At 42.1% G+C, this 22,817-nt stretch overlaps 1 protein-coding gene across 1 annotated transcript in view; it reads right to left on the reverse strand.

Annotated features, from left to right (window-relative positions):
• Positions 1-22,817, reverse strand: part of gucy2g (guanylate cyclase 2g) — an 83,771-nt gene that overhangs the window by 51,344 nt on the left and 9,610 nt on the right. The window contains exon 2 of the mRNA XM_055922210.1: positions 8,028-8,376. Coding sequence (XP_055778185.1) covers positions 8,028-8,376 — 349 coding nt within the window. The remainder of the gene's footprint in view (positions 1-8,027; positions 8,377-22,817) is intronic.

Raw genomic sequence — 22,817 nt, forward strand, 5'->3', positions numbered from 1 at the left:
TAAAGAAATATATAATTTACTTAAGTATTCACACCCCTGAATCAATACTTTGTTGAAACACCATTGGCAGTGATTACAGCTGTGAGTCTTCTGGGTAAGTCTCTAAGAACTGTCCACAGCTGGATTGTGCAACATTTGCCCATTATTCTTTAAAAACATTATTTGAGTTCTGTCAAATTGGGTTCTGATCATTGCTAGACAACCAACTCTTGCCATAGATTGTCAAGTAGATTTAAGTCAAAACTGTCACACGGCCACTCAGGAACATTCACTGTCTTCTTTCTAACCAGCTCCAGTGTAGATTTGGCCATGTGTTTTAGGTTATTGTCCTGCTGAAAGGTGAATTAATCTCACAGTGTCTGTTGCAAAGCAGGCTGAACCAGGTTTTCCTCTAGGATTTTCCGTTCCGTTTCTTTTTATCCTAAAAACTCCAGAGACCTTAACGATTAAAAGCATACCCATAACATGATGCAGCCACCACTATGCTCGAAAATATGGAGAGTGATACTCAGTAATGTGTTGTATTGGATTTGCCCCAAACATAACACTTTGTATTCAGGACAAAAGGTTAATTGCTTTGCCACATGTTTTTGCAGTATTACTTTAGTGTCTTGTTGTAAACAGGATGCATGTTTTGAAAAAGTTTTGTTCTGTATAGGCTTCCTTCTTTTCACTCTGTCAATTAGGTTAGTATTGTGGAGTAACTACAATGTTGTTGATCCATCCTTAGTTTTCTCCTATCACAGCCATTAATTAAACTGTAACTGTTTTAAGGTCACCATTTTAGTGTGCGTGTACTGTGTCAATTTGAATTGACACAAATCGTTTTTCAACTCTACATGGGAAAGCTTGCATTTCTCTGTGACAGACTCATGCGCACAATCCTCCACTCTGCCATAAAGCACTCTGTCTCTGGGCAGTACCATTGGGATGTTGTTCATTTCAAGGATGAGGGCAAGACTTCTTCCTTTAGAGTCGGAGCCGGTCTCTACGGAAGTTCTAGCAAGACAGACGCAGTACTACACACCACCACACTCACTGCCACTTGCCTGCCACTCCAGAAAACCAAAGGTTATTTTAAGAGCCCACTAATACATTTCAATAAGTGTGTGTGTGTGTGTGTGTGTGTGTGTGTGTGCGTGCGTGCGTGCGTGTCGGCAGGGGGCTCACAAAACTATAAACTGAATCATGGTCAAAATGTATCCTTCAGGAGGCGAACCCACAATCTTCAGATCCACAGGTGGTAACTCTACACTACAAACCCTGTCCCCAAAATATATTTTTTTTTTATTAGAATGAATCACTTTTGCATGTGAAATAACAGAATCCTTGTATTATTATATATTTTGTTTCTCTTTTGTAATACAGTGGGGCAAAAAAGTATTTAGTCAGCCACCAATTGTGCAAGTTCTCCCACTTAAAAAGATGAGAGAGGCCTGTAATTTTCATCATAGGTACACTTCAACTATGGCTGACATTATGAGAAAAAGAAATCCAGAAAATCACATTGTAGGATTTTTAATTTATTTATTTGCAAATTATGGTGGAAAATAAGTATTTGGTCAATAAAAAAGTTTATCTCAAAACTTTGTTATATACCCTTTGTTGGCAATGACAGAGGTCAAACGTTTTCTGTAAGTCTTCACAAGGTTTTCACACACTGTTGCTGGTATTTTGGCCCATTCCTCCATGCAGATCTCCTCTAGAGCAGTGAAGTTTTGGGGCTGTTGCCTTGTTGCTTGACATCATGGTAAAATCAAAAGAAATCAGCCAAGACCTCAGAAAATAAATTGTTGACCTCCACAAGTCTGGTCCATCCTTGGGAGCAATTTCCAAACGCCTGAGGGTACCATGTTCATCTGTACAAACAATAGTGCGCTAGTATAAACATCATGGGACCACGCAGCCGTCATACCGCTCAGGAAGGAGACACGTTCTGTCTCCTAAAGATGACCTTTGGTGTGAAAAGTGCAAATCAATCCCAGAACAACAGCATAGGACCTTGTGAAGATGCTGGAGGAAACAGGTAAAAAAGTATTTCCACAGTAAAACAAGTCCTATATCGACATAACCTGAAAGGCTGCTCAGCAAGGAAGAAGCCACTGCTCCAAAAACCCCATTAAAAAAGACAGATCACGGTTTGCAACTGCACATGGGGACAAAGATCATACTTTTTGGAGAAATGTCCTTTGGTCTGATGAAACAAAAATAGTACTGTGGCCATAATGACCATCATTATGTTTGGAGGAAAAAGGGGGTGGCTTGCAAGCCAAAGAACACCATCCCAACCGTGAAGCACGGGGGTGGCAGCATCGTGTTGTTGGGGTGCTTTGCTCCTGGAGGGACTGCTGCACTTCAGAAAATAGATGGCATCATGAGGCAGTAAAATGATGTGGATATATTGAAGCAACATCTCAAGACGTCAGTCAGGAAGTTAAAGCTTGGTCGCAAATGGGTCTTCCAAATGGACAATGACCCCAAGCATACTTCCAAAGTTGTGGCAAAATGGCTTAAGGACAACAAAGTCAAGGTATTGGAGTGGCCATCACAAAGCCCTAACCTCAGTCCCATAAAAAAGTGTGGACAGAACTGAAAAAGCGTGTGCGAGCAAGGAGGCCTACAAACCTGACTCCGTTAGGAGGAATGGGCCGACATTCACCCAACTTATTGTGGGAAGCTTGTGGAAGGCTACCCGAAACGTTTGACCCAAGTTAAACAATTTAAAGGCAATGCTACCAAATACCAATTGAGTGTATGTAAATGTCTGACCCACTGGGAATGTGATGAAAGAAATTCAAGTTGAAATAAATCATTCTCTCTACTATTATTCTGACATTTCACATTCTTAAAATAAAGTGGGGATCCTAACTGACCTAAGACAGGGAATTTTACTAGGATTAAATGTCAGGAATTGTGAAAAACTGAGTTGAAATGTATTTGGCTAAGGTGTATGTAAACTTCTGACTTCAACTGTAACCCTTTGCATCCAGATTGAAATAACAGAGAGATCCTTGCATAATGTTATGATGATTTTGAGAGCTTTGACTCATTCTAGGAGGAAAACTATCAGCATTTCGTTAAAATTCCCTGATAGAATCAGAAAAACATTTGAGTATTTGTTGCGTCAATCCTGTAATTTTCTGTTAAATTTGGCAAAAAGGGTCTTATTTGGAGCACGTAACTTATGTCCATACACATTACAGATGATGAAAATAGAATTGTCACGTTTAACCATTTATGTGACCCATCTCCCATCCTGTGAAGATGTGGATTCTAGAATGTCGCCTTTAAACTTGTGGATAAGCATCAAAACACCAGAAGAATGTTTGATCCATGACTATAATAGGCCATGTCTCCCCATTGTGACTTCCAACATTTCAAGTCCCTTTCACGTGAAAGAGTTTCCTGAAGAAGGATAAAAATCGGTGTTATTGCGTTTACAATATAAAAATAAGGCTTTCCTTTTTGTAAGATCTCTCAAACCCCAAGCATTCAGAGTAATGATATTGAGTGAGTTGAAAACAAACTCCTGCATTAAAAAAGAAAGAGACCCAAACTAGACAACAGACGTAGTAATGTGAACAATAAAGCAAAACAGTCAACCTTGAGAGCGTTACTTCGACGGAAATCTACGCTCAGCTGAGGTGGTTTAACAGTATAACAAATCTCTTTTTCTTTTTCTTTTTTTGTTGGCAAGTGTTCCTAAATTGTAGTTCGGACAGTACATTTACTCGTGGCACCACAGTAAATGTACTCTTGGCAGTACTCACAGTTCAAGTGTGGTTCATGTCATCAGAGTTAACCAGTAATCTTTCTTCTTTTGATGAACACGTGTGGACCCTTGAACCCAGCCTTCTTTCCCTCTTGTCGTGCCTTTTGTATAAGCCGCCACAGTTTCTCCCTGGCAGTCTGATCCTGCGGTATCAGAGCCTCTGGTGGCCAGAATACGTCACAAGCTTACAGTTGGATTTTTGCATGGAATCGACACTGAATTTCACTTTCAATGTTTTAAAGTCTCTCACAGATAAGATAAGACGTTACAGTGAGCTCCTGTATAGAGCGTAACAGTATGTTTCTCGATGTTAATTTTCAGTCTTTCTGTCCACTGCTCTTTCTCAGTATTTTTCTCATTGACATTCACTAGCTGAGCTACACATTGTACTTCACTCTGTTTCACTTCAATTGTCCCACTGAACATGTCCTCATTTTCTGCTGTTATCCCCTGTCTATGCTGTGAATCCTCTGATTTTCTGCCCGTGTGTGTGCGTCAGAAGCACTTTTTGGCATAATTATTTTTTCTGTAACAGACTTTGCATATCTGACCATATGCTGAACACTTTTTTGGTTCATGTTTGTACCCACAACATGAGCATTCTCCCTGTGATCTTTCTTTTACTAGCTGTGCACTGTCTTTGTCTAACTCATGAAGCATTATCAAGTGGCTCTGGCTCACTTCACTAGCACGGCAAATGTCTATTGGTCTAGCTAGCAGGAGATCTGGTTCTCTGAGTAATCTGCCATCGAACTTGGTCCTTTGTGATTCCGCACACAATTCTGTCCTGTATCAGTGACTCGGTATGTTGTTGAAACTTAGTCTCTTGCTTTATTTTTTAGATCAGTCACATAAGCATCAATTGATTCTGTTTGTCCTTGCACTCTCGTAAAAAATATATGCCTCAGGTATGTCCAGTTTTTTCGTGGCTCACAGTACGTTCGGAAAAGCTCTTACATCCAAGTCATCTACATCATTGTCAAAATTGAATACCTTGATTGCATCTTTCTGGCTACGTGCAAGAATGTGGCACATTTCACTTTTTCGGATTCCTCTGATGCCACTGGCGATGATATAAAGGTTGAATTTCTGCATCCACACTCCAATTTCCCTCTAGGTTCAGAGTAGTTGGTGGTCTCATTTGTTCCATGTTTTGTAATGTTGAGCTTTCCTTTGTATTACTTTTTAACATCACACCACGTAATATATTAGCACACTGAGGCAGGGTAACAGCGCCACCCTCAGGCACTCCAAATAAGTACATGTACAGTGCATTCGGAGAGTATTCAGACCCCTTGACTTTTTCCATATTTTGTTATGTTTCAGCCTTCTTCTAAAATTGATTAAATAAAAATGTTTTCCTGGTCAATTTACACACAATACTCTTTAATGACTAAGCGAAAACAGGTTTTTAGAAATGTTTGTAAATGTATTTAAAAACAAAAACAGAAATACCATATTACATAAGTATTCAGACCGTTTGCTATGAGACTCGAAATTGAGCTCAGGTGCATCCTGTTTCCATTGATCATCCTGAGATGTTTCTTTATTGGAGTCCACCTATGGTAATTTAAATTGTTTGGACATGATTTGGAAAGGCACACTCCTGTCTATATAAGGTCCCACAGTTGTCAGAGCAAAAACCAAGCCATGAGGTCGAAGGAATTGTTCGAGCTCCGAGACAGGATTGTAGACAGCAAAAAATGTAGACAGCATTGAAGGTCCCCACAGTGGCCTCCATCATTCTTAAGTGGAAGAAGTTTGGAACCACCAAGACACTTCCTAGAGCTGGCCGCCCGGCCAAACTGAGCAATCGGGGTAGAAGGGCCTTGGTCAGGGATGGCTCCAGAGTTCCTCTGTGGAGATGGGAGACTTTCAGAAGGACAACCATCTCTGCAGCACTTCACCAATCAGGCCTTTACGGTAGAGTGGCCAGACAGAAGCCACTCCTCAGTAAAATGCACATGACAGCCCGCTTGGAGATTGAAATGAGGCACCTAAAGGACTCTGACCATGAGAAAGAAGATTCTCTGGTCTGATGAAACCAAGATTGAACTCTTTGCCTGAATGCCAAGCGTATGGAGGAAACCTGGCACAATCCCTAAAGTGAAGCATGGTGGAAGCAACATCATCCTGTGGGGATGTTTTTCAGAGGTAGCGACTGGGAGACTAGTCAGGATCGAGGGAAAGATGAACAGAGTAAAGTACAGAGGGATCCTCGATGAAAACCTGCTCCAGAGCACTCAGGACTTCAGAATGGGGTGAAGATTCACCTTCCAACAGGACAACGACCCTAAACACACAGCCAAGACAACTCAGGAGTGGCTTTGGGTCTCTGAATGTCCTTGAGTGGCCCAGCCAGAGCCCAGACTTGAACCCGATCTAACATCTCTGGAGACCTGAAAATAGCTGTGCAGCGACACTCCCCATCCAACCTGACAGAGCTTGAGACTCCCCAAATACAGGTGTGCCAAGCTTATAGTGTCATACCCAAGAAGACTCCAGGCTGTAATCGCTGCCAAAGGTGCTTCAACAATGTACTGAGTAAAGGGTCTGAATACTTATGTAAATGTAATATTTCATTTTTTAAATTTTGTATTTTTTTGCAAAAATATCTAAAAACCTGTTTTTGTAATGTCATTATGGGATATTGTGTGTATATTGATGAGGATTTTGTTTTTTAAATGAACAGAATGGACTAAGTTTTGCAGACTTTTTAAAAAATCGTGCTTGGCTCTTCCCACCTCCTTGCTTGTTCTGCCACTATGACTAATTTGTTGCCATTAGAAACGACAGGCTGGTTTAGCTATACAAGTCTTTGCTAATGTTAGCTAACGTTAACTAGCTACCTAGCTAATCAAAATATCTGTTTGCATTTATTGATTTACCTCAGCTTGAATACAACCATATAGCTAGCTATCTACAGTAGCCTAGGTTTGTTCGCATACACTTTATATGACTGGCAGCCTGGTGAAAGCAGCTGTGTTGTTGCCGAGCAACCGACCCGGTGTTAGAACTCTGAGCGAGCTTTGTCAGAAATGCTACAAAAGGTAGCACATCATTGGTTCTTAATGGACAGAAATGAGCAAGTAAGAGAAATAAATTATACGTTTAATCAAATCTGTTGCCCCTACAAACGTATTCAGTCCGAAAGGTCCGCAAGTCTAATGGTCACTTTATGGACGCTGTAGTCTCGTTCTCATCCAATGCCTAAACATTGAATTAATTCTGGGCAAAAAGTTGTCTGGAAACCCTAACATGCTGACCACACCGCTCACGCGTATGTTGATTCTGTCCCCCCACACCAGACGCGATCAGGACACGCAGGTTGAAATATCAAAATTAACTCTGAACCAATTATATTAATTTGGGGACAGGCCGAAAAGCATTCATGGCAATTTAGCTAGCTAGCTTGCTGTTGCTAGCTCATTTGTCCTGGGATATAAATATTGGTTTGTTATTTTACCCGAAATGCACAAGGTCCTCTACTTCGACAATTAATCCACAGATAAAATGGTAAAGCAAATTTGTTTCTCGTCATCTCTCCTCCTTACTTCAGGCTTCTTTTTCTTCTTTGGACTTTATATGGCGGTTGGCAACCAACTTTACGGTGCATTACCACAACCAACTGGAGAGTGGACCTCAGTTCATCTTTCAATCACCCATGTGGGTATATGCTCCTAAAAACCAATGAGAAGATTTGAGAGGCAGGACTTGCAGCGCGTTGAGCATCACGAATAGAACCAATATCTATTTTAGCACCCGGCTACACAGACGCTCGCTGACACACGCGAGCAGTGTGGGTGCAATAATTGAATAACATGTATGTGTACATTTATTTTGCAATGCTCGCGCACGCGATGCGAGCAGTGTAGTCAGCATGTAATGCTAACGGCCCTGTTACAAATCCAGTATATGGTTCTTGGTAATGGACTGGATGGCTCATGACGAGAGGTGAGAGTGTATTGTGTACCTCCAATCAAGTTGATTTGCAAGTTTTTTTATTGAGATTGGTGTCATATTGGCTTAGATATGATGGTAGGGAGATCTGAATTTAACATTGAGCTTCAATCAATGCCTATGTAATAGAATAGGGAGATAATGCAAGTCTTCGGGTCTATGGCAAGGTTACTCATCATGCAAGCATAGTTCATCAGGCCATCTGCAATACAATCCCACTTACCACATTAAAAGACAATACAGCACTACAGCACTATATAACTGAGTAACAGAGGAGGAACATTTGTTTGCTTACCTCTTGCCACTGTCGAGATGTACTTGACATTCCTGTGGACAAGTTCCAAGTTGCTGGTGTCAAACTTAACACTTGCTGTCACGGTGAGTTGAGCTCTGAGCTGATCCTCGACAGACTTCCATAAAGCATCGACTTTGTCCCAAGTGTTTGAATCTAACCCCCCTCCAATCAGAGCCACATGGTCCCACCCAAAATATTGCAGTGTCCTAACTAAGACCTCTCCACTTCTTTTAAGGGGGGGCACAACTTTGATGTAAGTATCGTAAATGGCAGTATTGTCCATCTTGGGGGATTGTCCGACAAAGCCAAACATCGGGATGTTCCAAGTAGATGCAATAAGACCGGTGACCTGTAAAACAAAGAGTAAAATGATTATTATATTCATAAACATTGTTCATGTTTGACCGTGAAAAATGTATACATTTTAAAGGATACTACAGTGCCTCCAAAAGTGAATACATAGTCATTAGGGACTGTTCGATAATTACTGGGGGGGGGTCCAAAATAGTGTAGTGGGGTGCAACATGTTTTTTTATTTGGGGAGGGTTGCGTGTTTTTCTTTTGGGCATAGGGGAGGGATGTGCATTTTTCCCCCGGTTTAAAATTCACCGTTTTGCAGGTTTTCCTATATAATTTATTCCAACCTAGCCAAGTTTACCCATATACTTGCATACCTTGGTTTGACCATTAGAAAGTGTTCTCTGGGACAAGTGTTCTGTCACCGACAGGTCCGTTGTTGAATGAATGAATTTCTCTCTTTTCTCATGTAGGCAACATTTATAATGCATCAGTACTGCAATGTACTGTACCAATGCATCACCACTAGCCTATATGATCACATTAGTCCTACACCAGAGCTACACACTCTGGCCATTCAAACTTCCCCGCCAGTTCATTGCCAAAGATTCAACAAACAAGAGTACTTCTTGTCCTCAAACATTAGTTTGAAAAATTCCTCAAAATAAGTGACCAAACTATAGGCCTATTCAGTGCTATTCAAGTCTAATGCAAAACAGACTGATATTTCAGGCGGTCTTTTCAAACAGCTCTTACACTAAAAGGGCATTATCATAATTTTCACAATTTCACAGTATTATTCCAACCTTATAGTGTGGAAAAATATATAAAACACAGGTAAATCATTTTTTTACTGTACTGGGCCTTTCATTTGTAAATTGGGAGGTGCAGGACTACAAAGTGTGCACAAGAGGGGGGTTGACCTGGGGGTTCAGAGGTACCGGAATGCATAAGAAAAAAAAGTTACCCACACAATGTTCAGCGTACAAATCACAAGAGGCAACTATCTATGGTAGACGTACTGTAATGGACAGCAATCTCTAATGCGCATATTAATTCAAAGCTTTTTAGATATTACTACAAAACACACATAAACCCAGAATTCAAGCCTGAACCTACCGGAGTCCTTCCTACATGACAAATATTTGATGTGCCCATGCCAGAATGATAAAACCTGATTGTGCCGTTATACACTGCTCAAAAAAATAAAGGGAACACTTAAACAACACAATGTAACTCCAAGTCAATCACACTTCTGTGAAATCAAACTGTCCACTTAGGAAGCAACACTGATTGACAATACATTTCACATGCTGTTGTGCAAATGGAATAGACAAAAGGTGGAAATTAAAGGCAATTAGCAAGACACCCTCAATAAAGGAGTGATTCTGCAGGTGGGGACCACAGACCACTTCTCAGTTCCTATGCTTCCTGGCTGATGTTTTGGTCACTTTTGAATGCTGGCGGTGCTCTCACTCTAGTGGTAGCATGAGACGGAGTCTACAACCCACACAAGTGGCTCAGGTAGTGCAGCTCATCCAGGATGTCACATCAATACGAGCTGTGGCAAGAAGGTTTGCTGTGTCTGTCAGCGTAGTGTCCAGAGCATGGAGGCGCTACCAGGAGACAGGCCAGTACATCAGGAGGTGTGGAGGGGGCCGTAGGAGGGCAACAACCCAGCAGCAGGACCGCCACCTCCGCCTTTGAGCAGGAGGAGCACTGCCAGAGCCTTGCAAAATGACCTCCAGCAGGCCACAAATGTGCATGTGTCTGCTCAAATGGTCAGAAACAGACTCAATGAGGGTGGTATGAGGGCCCGACGTCCACAGGTGGGGGTTGTGCTTACAGCCCAACACCGTGCAGGACGTTTGGCATTTGCCAGAGAACACCAAGATTGGCAAATTCGCCACTGGCGCCCTGTGCTCTTCACAGATGAAAGCAGGTTCACACTGAGCACATGAGCACATGTGACAGACGTGACAGAGTCTGGAGACGCCGTGGAGAACGTTCTGCTGCCTGCAACATCCTCCAGCATGACCGGTTTGGCAGTGGGTCAGTCATGGTGTGGGGTGGCATTTCTTTGTGGGGCCGCACAGCCCTCCATGTGCTCGCCAGAGGTAGCCTGACTGCCATTAGGTACCGAGATGAGATCCTCAGACCCCTTGTGAGACCATATGCTGACACATGCACATTTGTGGCCTGCTGGAGGTCATTTTGCAGGGCTCTGGCAGTGCTCCTCCTGCTCAAAGGCGGAGGTAGCGGTCCTGCTGCTGGGTTGTTGCCCTCCTACGGCCTACTCCACGTCTCCTGATGTACTGGCCTGTCTCCTGGTAGCGCCTCCATGCTCTGGACACTACGCTGACAGACACAGCAAACCTTCTTGCCACAGCTCGCATTAATGTGCCATCCTGGATGAGCTACACTACCTGAGCCACTTGTGTGGGTTGTAGACTCCGTCTCATGCTACCACTAGAGTGAGAGCACCGCCAGCATTCAAAAGTGACCAAATAATCAGCCAGGAAGCATAGGAACTGAGAAGTGGTCTGTGGTCACCACCTGCAGAACCATTCCTTTATTGAGGGTGTCTTGCTAATTGCCTTTAATTTCCACCTTTTGTCTATTCCATTTGCACAACAGCATGTGCAATTTATTGCCAATCAGTGTTGCTTCCTAAGTGGACAGTTTGATTTCACAGAAGTGTGACTGACTTGGAGTTACATTGTGTTGTTTAAGTGTTCCCTTTATTTTTTTGAGCAGTGTACATATTACGAAGAAAAACATAAAAGCCCATAGATTTAGGATGTCTTTGGTAAATATTTAGTCTACTGCCAAAATTAAACAAACTCCAGGAATCATTTTAGACTGTGAACTGTATTATATTATACACATACTGTATGGAATGGTTAGGTTCTATCTATGAGCATAGCCACGGAAAGGGTTGTGCAGCACCCCCTGAAAAATCGGAATGAAAAAATAACAATAAAAATTGTTGTTCACATAAGTAGTGCACCGAGCCTTTAATGGTCCTGTGTTAGAGGACCGATATATCCGTCTGCAGTTCTGTGCACAATAAGCATTTTCTTAACAGTTTCTATAACTTTCATATATCAACCAAAATTACTTCTATACATTTTCCGTACCATAACAAAATGGCTCTAACAGGTACTGTACATCATACAAATGAATAATTTCCTTTGTAAGTAAACCAAGCACATAGTAAGTAAACCAAGCACATAGGAGCTACATGTAAAACGCAGGACACTTAGCCTGAATTAACGCCCCCCCATCCCCTCCCGATGCAATATCTTGGCACGACTGAAAAAAATGTTGATAACATTATGATTGAGTCATATATTTAATCCATTATACTATGGGTATCCTTACATGCTAAATAATTAAAGAAAACAGAGAGTATGCACCCAATTCATTTTATTTTACAGGATAATAATGGTGCATGAAAGCAATCGTGGAATGTGGTAGACTAAAGTTGTCTGTTTTGCAGGTAGTCTAGTAGTTAGAGCGTTGGGCCAGGAACCGTAAGGTTGCTGGATCGAATCCCCGAGCTGACAAGGTAAAAATCTGTTGTTTGGCTCCTGAGCAAGGTATTTAACCCACTGTTCCCTGGGCGCCTGAAGACGTGGATGTCGATTAAGGCAGCCCCCCGCACCTCTCTGATTCAGAGGGGTTGGGTTAAATGCGGAAGACACATTTCAGTTGAAGGCATTTGGTTTCATCCTTCTCTGTCCCCCTGGTGCAGTGCAACATTTCTTATTCAGCCTCAGTAGCATGAATTCCTGAAAATAGTCAAATTACATTTAGATGTGTTGGGACAGTTTTCAGATTTGATCTGACATTTTGAAATTTGCTTCCTCATTAGAAACTGTAGGATAGAGTGGGGTAAGTTGCGAATTTGTTTACATTCAGCATCCCTCCATCAAGGGAAATAGATTATTATTTCTAACAAAGATATCTACGTATACACTGAGTATACAAACCATTAAGAATAACTGCTCTTTCCATGACATAGACTGACCAGGGGAATCCAGGTGAAAGCTACGATTACTTATGGATGTCACTTATTAAATTTACTTCTCTCCGTGTAGATGAAGGTAGGAGGCAGGTTAAAGAAGGATGTTGAAGCCTTGAGACGATTGAGACATGGATTGTGTATGTGTACCATTCCGAGGGTGAATGGGCAAGACAAAAGATTGAAGTGCCTTTGGGAAGTAGGTGCCAGGTGCACCAGTTTAAGTCAAGAACTGCAATGCTGCTGGGTTTTTTACCCTCAACAGTTTCCTGTGTGTATCAAGAATGGTCCATCACCCAAAAGACATCCAGTCAACATGTCACAACTGTGGGAAGCACTGGAGTCAACATGGGCCAGCGTCCCTATGGAACGCTTTCGACACCTTGTAGAGTCAATGCCCTGATGAATTGAGGCTGTTCTGAGGGCAAAAGGGGCAGTGCAACTCAATATTAGGAATGTGTTCCTATATTCAGTGTATTTCAGGATTTTGTGTATACCTGGAAATAATCAGAATTCATGTAAACATTACAGTTTTGAAAACATAGCTTGTCCATAAAAAGTGGCCTCTTGGCACAAGAGGCATGTATGGGGTAAGTTGAGCTGCCTACAAAAACAAAGATTACCACTACCTTTTAAAAACCATGTCTATTTTTATTTCCCAATCACAATCGCTTTTTGTCTAAGGTCTAAGGGCCCAGGTCTGAGTTTCTACTAATCTAACATATGGAATTGCTTTACGGTCGTCATACCAAGGATCATTTAGCTATTTTATTTTGAATTTTGAATTTTTTAAATACAAAAATGATTTCATGAAACGTTGACAGATTCATACATGGAACAACAGTCCAAAAATAAATTGAAAGAAAGTATGTTTTGAAGTGTCTTTCCTATATCTGAGAGACATAAGAAAGCTCAGAATATATATATATTTTTTTTTTATTTACTGTGGAATTATCCGTTTACCTTTGACGTGGCAATGCCCTAATCACTTCCATACATTTTTGGGCCGGTACCGGGTTACCTTCAGACGAGTCCCGTGACACTTGTGGGGGTCGTAGAGAAAAGCGGAGAACACCATCGTGTTCGTGAGAGTCTCATCTTTTCACAGAGATACATATTAGTGAGTTGCCCAAACTACACGTGACTTTGTGACAAGACCACTTCAAATTAGTGGATTTGGCTATTTCAGCCACACCCGTTGCTGACAGGTGAATAAAATTGGGCACACAACCATAGACAGCCATAGACTCCATAGAAAAACATTGGCAGTAGAATTGCCCGTAGTGAAGAGCTCAGTGACTTTCAACTTGGCACCGCCATAGGATGCCACCTTTCCAACAAGTGAGTTCATCAAATGTCTGCATTGCTGGAGGTGCCCCGGTCAACTGTAAATGTCTAGGAGCAACAGCGGCTCAGCCACGAAGTGGTAGGCCACACAAGCTCCCAGAAACAGGACCGCTGAGTGCTGAAGCGCGTAAAAATCGTCTGTCCTCGGTTGTATCACTCAATACCGAGTTCCAAACTGCCTCAAGAATCAACGTCAGCACAAGAACTGTTCATGAAATGGGTTTCCATGGCCACGCAGCCGCACACAAGCCTAGGATTACCATGCACAATGCCAACCCTAGGCTGGAGTGGTGTAAAGCTCGCTGCCATTGGACTCTAGAGCAGTGGAAACTTGTTAGCTGGAGTGATGAATCACGCTTCACCATCTGGCAGTCCGACAGATTAATCGGGGTTTTGCGGATGCCAGGAGAACGCTACCTGCCTGAATGCATAGTGTCAACTGTAAAGTTTGGTGGAGGAGGAATAATGGTCTGGGGCTGTTTTCGTGGTTCGGGCTAGGCCCCTTAGTTGCAGTGAAGGGAAATCTTAACATTGCAGCATACAATGACAATATAGACAGTTCTATGCTTCCAACTTTGTGGCAACAGTTTGGGGAAGGCCCTTTCCTGTTTCAGCATGTCAATGCCCCTGTGCACAATGCGAGGTCCGTGCAGAAATGGTTTGTCGCCGACTGCGAGCCAGGCCTAATCGCCCAACATCAGTGCCCAACCTCACTAATGCTCTTGTGGCTGAATGGAAGCAAATCCCCGCAGCAATATTCCAACATCTAGTGGGAAGCCTATCCAGAAGAGTGGAGGCTGTTACAGCAGCAAAGGGGGGACAAAATCCATATTAATGCCCATGATTCAAAAAGCAGGTGTCCACATACCTTTGGTCATGTAGTGTATCTATAGCTTAAACAGGTTAAACAGGGATTTTGATGGGGATTTATTTATTATGCTAAATCGATTTCCACAGGGGCGCGAACATCTACTCTAGTGTTAAAGCATCTTTTAACACTGGCTTAACACCTAACAAACACTTTGTACTTTTTAAAAACACTTTTAACATAGGCCAGGCCCTGCCCTCTAACCATTTACCATTAGGCAACATCTTTTCAGTGTATTTCTTTAGTCCTGTCCAGACCGGCGATATTTTGGGGTCGATTTTTGTTCTCCTCTGTGAAGGACGAAACCACATGGAAAAAGTGGTGAGCAAGTTAGGTCCAAAAAACAGATTCCGGGACTGTCCGGACCTGATCAAATCTGAACCAATCATAGACATCTGTGTTTTAGCCACATCAAGGACCCTCCGGAACGGACCAATTCTGATTCAATCATAGATGCCTATATTTGTTTCAGATTTGGTTCGATCTTGATTTCAACGTCCACTGACGTCTGGACCAGCCTATTTGGGCCAAACAAAGACATGTATAATTGTTTCAGATTTGGTCTGGTCAGTACACGGCTTGATTTGTCCAAACATAGACGTCTATGTTAAAACTGTTAAGATTTGACCCGGGCTCGGCCGGCCTTCATTTCAATGTCCACAGACATCCGGTGCTGACTGGCCTATATTTGTCTCACCCTGGGGGTCTAGAACCATTTGAGTGCAGCGTTGTGTGTGATTGGCGGCCAGCTGGCTTGGGTCACTGAGATCTTTTGTTGTCTGTCGTCATCCACAGCACCGTTCTGGAAGATATGCCCACTTATTTATCTTCTCTGCCTCCTGCAGTATATGAGAGAGAGAGACCACGATGCCAGTCGGCAGGCATTGCCACGGGCACCTGCAGTGGCTTCAGCTGCTGATGGATGGCGGGTATCAGGGCTGACACAGAGGGAATGTTTGCATACATGTAGGTGCTGTTAAGCTAAACCACCTCTGCCACTACTTCTTGAACTATTTGAGGAACACCTTGTTTCCATAAACCTTTCCATATTTCACTGTATTCCCCGGATGCATGTTTTCGAATATTTGTATTCTGTACCGGCTTCCTTCTTTTTACTCTGTCACTTAGAATTACAATTACTCCACAATACTAACCTATCACAGCCATTAAACTCTGTAACAGTTTTAAAGTCACCATTGGCCTCATAGTGAAATCCCTGAGCAGTATCCTTCCTCTCTAGCAACTCAGTTATGAAAGACGCCTGTATCTTTGTAGAGACTGGGTGTATTAATACACCATCCAACGTGTAATTAATAACTTCACCATGCTCAAAGGGACATTCAATGTCTGCTTTTATTATTTTTACCCATCTACCACTAGGTGCCCTTCTTTGCGAGGCATTGGAAAACGTCCCTGGTCGTTGTGGTTGAATCTGTGTTTTAAATGTACTGCTCGACTGAGGGAACTTACAGATAATTGTATGTGGGGGATACAGAGATGAGGTAGTCATTAAAAAATCATGTTAAACACTATTTCACACAGAGTGAGTCGATGCAGCTTATTAGGTGACTTGATAACCACTTTTTTTTTTTTACTCGTGAACTTTTGCAATGGTTCCTCCTGGCACCAGAGGGCAGCAGAGACCTCAGGTGTGTCTTATTTCATGATTGTGTCCCTGTTAAAAGAGGTGTGTTTTCTCTGGTCCTTTGCAGAAGCTTGAATTGTTAGCTGTGTGCATTCATTTCCTAAATGAGTTTTATAGACTTAGTTTTTGCTATTTTTTCAAGTATACTGTGATCCTGCGGCTACCGTATCTCAGTAAAGTATTATGTTTATCCTTAACCACTGATTCCTCGTCTGGTCTCTTCTCTGCACCTGGGTCCAACCTTACCATGTCACAGCAAGCTTCTGCCACAACATGGACCCAGAAGAGATCACCGAGGTCCAGAATGTGGTAGCCCACTGTTAGGACGGCAGCAAGAACAGCACTCCCAAATCTCCGGGACACTTCAGGAACTTGCCTTGTCCCTCCAATCACGGCACGCCTCCAACGCAGGAGGTGCCAATGCCCAGGTCTCATCATCCAGTGCTACAGACGTTGTTGTGGTTCCTGCAGGGAACCGGGAACCCAAGATCCCAGCCCCCAAGCGGTATGACGGTCACCTGGGAGGATGCAAGTGGTTCATCACTCAGTGTTCTCTGGTGTTCGAGCTACAGTCCTCCTCGTTTCACACCGATCGGGCCATGATCGCCTACATCATCTCTCTACTCTTGGGTAAGGCCCTGGTGTGGGAAACGGCGGTGTGGGGACAGCAGCCACCATCTTGCAGATCCATAGTAGCCTTCACTGCCGAGCTGCGATGAGTCTTCGACCACCCAGTCGGAGGACGAGAAGCGGCCAGCCGACTGTTCAACCTCCGCCAAGGGGCCAGACCAGCGGCTGACTTCACCATTGAGTTCTGCACCCTTGCCGCTGAAAGTGGGTGGAATACGGAAGAACTGGTTACCGCTTTCCACCAGGGTCTGTCTAACTCCGTCAAAGATGAACTGGCCACTCGGGAACTGTGAGAGGACCTCGAGTCCCTGAAAACGCTGGAAATCAGGGTGACAACCTCATCTGGGAACGGGTGAGACAGCGCTCTTTCGACACCACTCCAGCACAGAAAGCACTGAGCTAGGCTGAAGCACCTGCATTTTGGAGCTGCCTTACTCAAGAAAGCAAATAAGAGACAATGTTTGTATGCGGCATTAACTCTATACATTGTTTGCAAACTGATATGTGACATATCTATCTATATACAGTACAGTACTAGTTAAAAGTTTGGCCACACCTACTCATTCAAGGGTTTGTATTAATTTGGACTATTTTCTACATTGTAGAATAATAGTGAAGACATCAAAACTATGAAATAACACATATGGAATCATGAAGTATCCAAAAAAGTGTTAAACAAATCAAAATACATTTTAGATTTGTCAAAGTGGCCACCCTTTGCCTTGATGACAGTTTAACACTCTTGGCATTCTCTCATTCAGCTTCACCTGGGATGCTTTTCGAAAGTCTTGAAGGAGTTCCCACATATACTGAGCACTTGTTGGCTGCTTTTCCTTCACTCTGCGGTCCAACTCATCCCAAACCATCTCAATTGGGTTTAGGTCGGGTGATTGTGGAGGCCAGGTCATCTGATGCAGGATTCCATCACTCTCCTTCTTGGTCAAATAACCCTTACACAGCCTGGAGGTATGTTTTGGGTCATTGTCATTTTTAAAAACAAATGATAGTCCCACTAAGCACAAACCAGATGGGATGGCGTATCGCTGCAAAATGCTGTGGTAGCCATACAGGTGTGCCTTGAATTCGAAATAAATCACTGACAGTGTCACAGCAAAGCATCCCCACACATGAGGAGGTCATCCATTCACCTACTCTGCGTCTCACAAAAACACGGTGGTTGGAATCAGAAATCTCCAATTAGGACTCATTAGACCAAAGGACAGATTTCCACCGGTCTACTATACATAATATGGACTTGGTCTTTTACCAAATACGGCTAACTTCTGTTTACCATCCCTACCTTGTCACAACACAACTGATTGGCTCAAACGCATTAAGAATGAAAGAAATTCCACCAATTAAATTTTAACAAGGCACACTTGTTAATTGAAATGCATTCCAGGTGACTACCTCATGAAGCATGAAGCTGGTTCAGAGAATGCCAAGAGTGTGCAAAGCTGTCATCAAGGCAAAGGGTGGCTACTTTGAAGAATCTCAAATCTCAAATATATTTTGATTTGTTTAACACTTTTTTTGGTTACTACATTATTCTATATATGTGTTATTTTGGTCTGGTCCGGACCAAATCTGAACCAATCATAGTTGTCTATGTTTGGTTCAGATTTTGTCCAGTCTGGACCAGCCTTGATTTGGTCCAAACATAGACATCTACTTTTGAACTTTCATTCAGAACCAAAAATGTACCTGATTTCAACGTCTGGAAAATATGTACGTCTTCAGCCTCCTGGCCTCTCCACAATTTTGCAGATGTGCAAACAGTGTGTTTTCTCTACAGACTCTACCCCGGCATTTATAAAGCATGTGAAGAAACACATATATATATATTTGTCTGTGGGGTGTCTGAGAGCCTCTGCACTTTGAAAAACTGTGCCTCTTTAAAACCCACGTGTGTCGATACCACAAGCTAGCAATAACAACACAAAATAGAGAAAGAATGGAGGATGTGAATCTGACATGTCAACTTGATGGGTGTACTTTCATATCTCCCAACTTTTTCCATGTTTTGAGCACTGAAATGGCATATCAGGGATGTGACAAAAAAATACAATGTCATCATTGTATGTCATCACATTTGTACAGAAAACATAAATACTTGGTGGAGCACCCTGACTATGGGGATAGGGGTAGGCCCACAGGTAGTGGTAATCCGCATCACACTGAGACCATGCCTAAGCACAGTTGTGAGGGTGCAGGTGTAGAGACAAAAAGAAACATTTGTTGCCGTTGACAAGGAGGAGGAATATTTGGGAGGAATATTTGAATAATCATTTCTATCTTAGAATAGAAGCTAAAATGCTGTTCTCGGCCACCACCAGTCAAACAATAATACAGGAGTTCCGATAAATAATGATGGTGTGGCATGCACTATTGAAAAGCTCATGAACAACTGACAAAACTGAACACTTCAGACAATGATATCAGACAAATCATGAATGACAGAATAACGGGGATCAATATTTTTATTTTTTAAATTCCATCACTTTTTGTACATGGTCTCCCCATTTTAGGGGACCAAAAGTATTGGGATAAAATATGTGTTAAAGTAGTCAAACGTGTAGTATTTGGTCCCATATATAGCACCCAATGATTACATCAAGCTTGTGACTCTACAAACTTGTTGGATGCGTTTGATGTTTGTTTTGGATGTGTTTTAGATAATTTTGTGCCCAATAGAAATGAATAGCAAATAATGTATTGTGTCATTTTGGAGTCACTTTTATTGTAAATAAGAATAGAATATGTTTCTAAACATTTCTACATTAATGTGGATGCTAACATGATTACAGATAGTCCCGAATGATGAGTGAATAATGATGAGTGAGAAAGTTAGACGCATAAATATCATGGTGAAATGGAGACTGTTGAAAAGGCCATACAGAGGGTGCTGCCAAAACTGGAGGAGTCACTGCAGACTTAATTAAATGAACTAACTAAAGTTGGAGTGGAAGAGCCACAAGGCCTGTATTTGGTTAAGAGGAGGACATCAAAGACAATATCTCACCAATTCACTGTAGTTAAATGATCCATGCCTTCAAGGGAAAAAGGCTTGTGATAGAAGTCAAATAAATAAGTCAGAGTAGCAAATACTGCTGTTGTACACAAATATTTGTGCGCGCTACTATGTGTGTGAATAGGCTGAACTCTGAACCTGATAGTCTGGGACGTAATACTATGGAACTCTGTGCCCAGACCAGAGGGGTACAAACAGCCTTTGAAGTTGCTGTTTGTGCTCCCTCATATTTTATGACCTGTTACTACTTCCCTTATTTTCTAGATAATGGTGTTCAAGAAAGCCGGCAGCCAACTCCCTGTGTGTAATCCCCTGTTGTCTCAGACAGCCTCAGGCACAACCTACTCCCCAAGGCCTGCTGTCTGGTTGGTGGACAGTTTCAATGTCCCGTGGGACAGGATAACGATGGGTAAAGACCAGAGAAGCAAGATAGACTACACATGATTAGAGTTATTGTAAATGGAATCCAAAAAGTTTGCTTGAACCCTACACGCAACCAATGTGCAGTAATTACCAAGGCAATCATGCAAAAGCACACTGACAGCTTTCTCGACTAAACAGAAGAGGGGGAATTGGTTTTGTTAATGCAACAACAACAAAAAATGAGTAGAGAACAAAAACAGAACTAATACGGTTGCCCGTCTCCGAAGAAAAAAAGCGCACTAACACTAAAGAAATCTAGGCCAAACCTTCAAATTGTGCCTAAACGGACAGCTACAGTATGGGTGCATTAACTGGCAGCCTGAAGATCTGCCAGATGAAGAGAAGCATGACACCATGGAAGAGGATGGAGATGGTCAATATTTTTTCACGAGAGGCGCCCCAAAGGTGCGGACCAAAGAGTGGAGGAGCTCATGCAGATCACGTATGCACAGCAGAGTGAACTGCAATGGCGCAGTGGTGCAGGGATCTGAGCAGCAGGTATGCACAGCAGCACTGCGCAATAAATGGAAGCCCTTCACCGAGCTTAGAAGAACTGAAAAAGCTATGGCCTTTTCTGTTCACTGAGAAGTTTTTGGTTCACCACTTCAAGATCCACACAGGGATAGAGATGAATTCACAAATCGAAAAGGTTTCGATGGAGCAAGGGGGTAAAGATGGAATTGTAAAATAATGTAGAGACGGGGACAGGGCATGCCCACTGGGCGCAGACGTCATTTCAACATCTAGTTTTAATTTACATTTGGTTGAGTTTTCAACTAATCTGAATTCAATGTGAAATCAACCAAAACATTTCACAGTGTCATTGGAATTAGGTTAAAAGTTGGGTTAAAAAAATACGAAATGCACTTACGTTGAGGACTTACTGCAAATCCAAATCAGTTTTCAACGTTGATTCAACGTCATCACATTAGATCTTTTGGGTTGAAATGACATGGAAACAACGTTGATTTAACCCGTTTTTGCCCAGTGGGTTGGTACTATCTTGGCAATGATGGAATACTCCCAAGAGAATGAAGGACAACTATTTATTCTGTTTGATGCAAGTCGTTTTCTTTATTTATGTAGCGATAACCTTGAGATACAGAAAGATTCAATGTTTTAAGTCTTGTTGATATGAAATTTGTATGATATTTTTTATGTTTTGCAGGTCACCAGCAGAGGCAGAATTTGTCATTTTATTCATTTATATTATATATATTTATTCAGCTTGGCATATCAAGTTGCTATTAGAGTGGTGATATTAACATGTGTAATTAAAAGATAACTGTAGAATGACAGTAAATGCACGTTTTTCAGGCGATTCCATTTTGACTGCGAAAAAATGGTTGTTGAAGGGACAATTTCCATTAACCCAAGAGCCCTCCCTTCAGACTGTACGGCATCACTGTCAATCTTTGCATCCTACTTTGTGTTCAACATAGAGCTTCAATAGTCAGCCTCCATCACCTTGGAATTCATACAAAGGTAAGTGTATGCATTATGGATATTCACAGATTTGTAATATGGCGTGCAAGTGATGCGTTCCTACGTCATAGTTTCATGTTCATGTCCCTGGTCTTTTGAATGGGCTTGACGATTACATCATCAAATTCATGAAAACGCAATCACATAAGATATTTTTAAAATCATATTCGTGTTTGTGGGTAATTTATTTCTGCCAGATGCCCTTCATTAAGTTTTTGCGCTGAATACCATTGCTCTACAGCGACAAATTGAAGAAAGATAAATTCAGCAAAACCTGATGTGATTCACTTCTTTGCAAATTCCTTGTCAGGATCAACCCTGACAAGTTATAGATGAGAGGCAGAAACGACAAGCTAGTGCAGAGGAAGAGTTCTGCCATCAACCCCATGTGCTCTGAGTGATGCAAAAGATTGTGGGATTTGTCTGGACAAATGAATAAATGCAGGTAAGGCTTCATCTCTTTTTCTCTCTTCCCCTGCCTTTCCCCCCCTCCCACTGCGTTCCTCTCTCTGTGCACCCCCTCTATCTCCCTCTCCTACGATTGTGGCCCCCTCGCTCTCCCCTATCTTTCTTCCTTCCACTCTGTCTCAATTTTTCACGCTCTTTCTCTCTAATTTGATTGATGGCTAATTGTATACTATACTTTTCTTTTCAGGTTTCAGTGACCAGACCTACTTTTTTCCAGTGGTGTAAAGTACTTACAGTGCCTTCGGAAAGTATTCAGACCCCTTGATTTTTTCCACATTTTGTTAGGTTACAGCCTTATTTTAAAAGATTATGAATAAAAAAAAATCCTCGTCAATCTACACACATTACCCCATAATGACAATGCAAAAACAGGTTTTAATACATTTTTGCAAATTTATTACAAATAAAAACACTAAATATCACATTTACATAAGTATTTAACCCTTTACCCAGTACTTTGTTGAAGCACCTTTGGCAGCGATTACAGCCTTGACTTGTCTTGGGTATGACGCTACAAGCTTGGCACACTGCTATTTGGGGAGTTTCTCCCATTCTTCTCTGCAGATCCT

Source organism: Salvelinus fontinalis, chromosome 1, assembly GCF_029448725.1.
Source record: "Salvelinus fontinalis isolate EN_2023a chromosome 1, ASM2944872v1, whole genome shotgun sequence".
Classification (NCBI taxonomy): domain Eukaryota; kingdom Metazoa; phylum Chordata; class Actinopteri; order Salmoniformes; family Salmonidae; genus Salvelinus; species Salvelinus fontinalis.